This window comes from Amphimedon queenslandica, unplaced genomic scaffold (genome assembly GCF_000090795.2).
Source record: "Amphimedon queenslandica unplaced genomic scaffold, v1.1 AMPQUscaffold_13323, whole genome shotgun sequence".
Lineage (NCBI taxonomy): Eukaryota > Metazoa > Porifera > Demospongiae > Haplosclerida > Niphatidae > Amphimedon > Amphimedon queenslandica.
Window position 1 is genome coordinate 58053 of NW_003546441.1, and position 3368 is coordinate 61420.

The following is a 3368-nucleotide window of genomic DNA, read 5'->3' on the forward strand; positions in this document are numbered from 1 at the left end:
GTGCCAGTGTGAAAAGGTCTTTTGTTAGCATAAAATTTCACAAACCTGTCAGGTTTACTGTCTGCAGACAACAGCAGAAATTAAATATTGCTCAGGACAAAATTCACTTAAATAAACAAAAACAAGTTGCTTTTAAATTCTAATAAAGCCTACACACAATTAGAAATATCTTAATATTTTAAAGTATGATTTAGTAACAATCTATCCAAATTTATCACAGGTGTATTAAAGCTCTTAATTTTGTTGATCCTATTAAAGATCAATAATAGCTATTATAATTAATTGCAATCTCACTTGATATTTAGCAACTGATGTCTCCTACTTCACCAGCAGCAATAGCTAATTTGTCCCATTTGCTTCAATATCATTTCTGAGCCACAATGTTAAACACTTTCTGAGGCATCGCTCAGCATCTCGTGAATAGTTAAACTCAAAACCATAAGAGTAGGGCTTAATTAAATTAATACACACATCAACAACAATATCATAATTATCATGCATACACAATGAGCATCAATTGATAACAAACTGTAAACATATTAACAATGAACTCACCTCTCAGTAGCAGGGAAGCTTTTAGGACAAGACCGAGGATGAGTGTTGTATTTACTCTCACCAACATTAAGATATTTCTCTATATATAACAGTAATAATTGTAAGTGTAACAATACTAGGTTCAACAAATTTTATACCTTTTAATGGTGCTACAAGGTTTTCGATTCAGGCACCTCAACCTGATGACATTAGTAATACTCTTTAGGTTGTTATGATACAAACTGCAACCAAAAACTTCCAGCCATACAAAAAGGTATAGCAGAAAAAGTTTGGCGTGAGAGAGTTTTCTTCCAAAAGAAGCTGCAGCAGGTGAGTCCTTGATGTGATGTTTAAAGAATTAAAATGAGGCAAAAAAGAACATGCCTTGCCATCTCCTTTAAAGAAAGATATTTTTTGCTATTTAAACTCAACAAGACACAGGAGACAATTAGAATAAAATCCCTTGTTCTCAGATTGCTCTCAATAACTATCTCATTCTGTTCATGTTTAGCCACTAGCTTAATGACATCTAGTTTCCTTGGACTGACTTGGCAGGCAATTCCTTGTTCTCAGCTTTTGACAAAGCCATAAAGAGACAGCTAGGCCCGGAGACAGCTGAAGAAATAACCATAATTTAACTATTTTTAATCTCAAAATTAATACAATTTAAGTTTCTCTCCTATAATACTAGCCGCCATATACCCAGGAGTAGATAAGATAATATGTACATAATAATACTATACAATAATACTAATCTTTCACACCACAGTTGCCACTAGTCTCACCACCCCACCCATGCATGCCAGCAATGAAGAGGCTATTGGTATTTTGTATATGTGTATTATATATCATACTAAACAGGTATATACAAAAATATAGACCTGAGGTGGGTGTCCAAGGATGTGATATAGCCCGAGGGCTATATTACATCCAAGAACACCCACCAAAGGTCTATATCTTTTGTATATAGACCAGTTTTAGTATGTTATGTAAGATATATTTCATAGTGATGACAGCATTTCTAAATAGCATAGGTGTGACAAAACCAGTTAACAATGATGAAAAATTAACATTACTAAAAGTGTGAACATGCAAAAGTAGACTGATGTGCATGGCACACTGACATAGATCAACATTTAAAAGTCAAGTCTGTATATATTGTCATGATATAGTTTGCCTTTCGTTTATCTGTTATACCAGGTGGCAAATAGTGTTGTTCTAGTTCTTTTATACTAGAACTAAATAATTATTGTTCTGCTTAGTTCTAGTTCTAATAACTAGAACTAGAACTAGAACTAATTTTTTGTAGCTGAAATACTAGAACTAAAATTACTTATTTGAAGAACTAGAACTAATACTAGAACTAAAATTATTAATTAAAAGTACTAGAACTCTATACTAGAACTAAAATTATTAATCCCGAAATACTAGAACTAATATTGGAACTACAATTATTGAACCTCCTTAAAACTAGAACTAATACTAGAATTGAAAATATTGGTTACAAACTACTACCATAAACAGGTGAACATGTTTTTAGGCAAAGCCTATAGCTGTTACATTTTTATATAAACTGTACCTGTGACATTTCGATCATTTTATTGGCAGCAGTAAAACTTATTACTTTGTGTATATATTGCATTTGATGTACATTTGAAACATAACTCAGCAATATAACAAAAAGATTTTAGTTAAGAGCTACTACTAGTATTTAAATTACTCCAATTTTAGCATGACTTAACTGGAACATAAGTATTGGAGGCTTTAGTTCTAAATTAATACTAGAACAAAAATTACTATAATTTTAGTTAAAAGAACTATAACTAGAACTAAGATTACAGTATTTCTAGTCAAAAAACTAGAACTAGAACTAAAATCACTGTATTTTTAGTCAAAAAACTAGAACTAGAACTAAAATTTTTGTATTTATTGTCAGAGAACTAGAACTAGAACTAAAATTGTTGTATTTCTTGTCAAAGAACTAGGACTAAAACTAAAATTAATATATTTTTAGTTAAAAACTAGAACTAGAACTAAAATAATAGTATTTTTAGTCAAAAAACTAGAATTAGAACTAAAATACAATTCCATACTAGAACAACACTAGTGGCAAATAAGCTTGAATATGACACAAGCAGCTATAACAAAACATATAACTCCCGGAAGTATATCTGCATTAAACAAAAATCATTAGGTCAAATGATAATGTTAACTTACACTCCCACTTCTTCCACCATGGTATCTTATTCATTGTACTAGTGGGATCTTGATCAATATATGTATCTAAAGATATATATCACACGATTAACCATAGTCGTTTGATACTAACTTAAAAGACAGGTAGGCTCATAGAAAAATATATTTCGCTATAATATTATAGGTGAGCAAACAGGACAATGCTAATAATAGCTTTTAAAGGGTAAGTCCAGTGTATTTTTGGTGAATTTTTTTTATTGGGTTAATATGATTGCCTGACCATAATAATGATGTATTCCAACTCCCATTGTCTAAAAAAAATTTTTCACTGAGATATGAGCCTTCAAAAATGCTCATTTTTATTACTTCCTGCCGGTGGGTGTGGCTAAACGTGACGTCACTAGAGGCATAGATGCAGATAACTCCATTCCTTTATAGGGGGAAATAATCCTTTATTCTCATGTCTAGTAATGTAATATCACTAATTTAAAGATTGGGATCACTAGCTTTCATTATTCCAAGCATGCAACTGCAAGAAAATGTCATAATATTACAAGTAGGCAAATTTTCTTGTTTGCTATTTTGAGTCTTTTTCTTGCAGTTGCATGCTTGGGCTGGCTTTGCCATTCTCCTCCACG

At 31.5% G+C, this 3368-nt stretch overlaps 1 protein-coding gene and 1 long non-coding RNA gene across 2 annotated transcripts in view; both read right to left on the minus strand.

The window, feature by feature from the left end:
* Positions 1-1766, minus strand: LOC109583149 (uncharacterized). The gene is made up of 3 exons (XR_002185386.1): positions 693-1766; positions 295-634; positions 1-249 (listed from the first exon to the last, which is right to left on the minus strand). It is a non-coding gene; the product is annotated as an uncharacterized LOC109583149 (long non-coding RNA).
* Positions 1767-2500: 734 nt separating this feature from the next.
* The window catches only part of LOC109583148 (uncharacterized), a 7339-nt gene continuing 6471 nt past the window's right edge, over positions 2501-3368 (minus strand). Inside the window, exons 9-10 of the mRNA XM_019998358.1 lie at positions 2752-2817; positions 2501-2705 (exon numbers count right to left, since the gene is read on the minus strand). Of these exons, the coding sequence (XP_019853917.1) occupies positions 2638-2705; positions 2752-2817 (134 nt within the window). The 3' untranslated portion in view covers positions 2501-2637. The remainder of the gene's footprint in view (positions 2706-2751; positions 2818-3368) is intronic.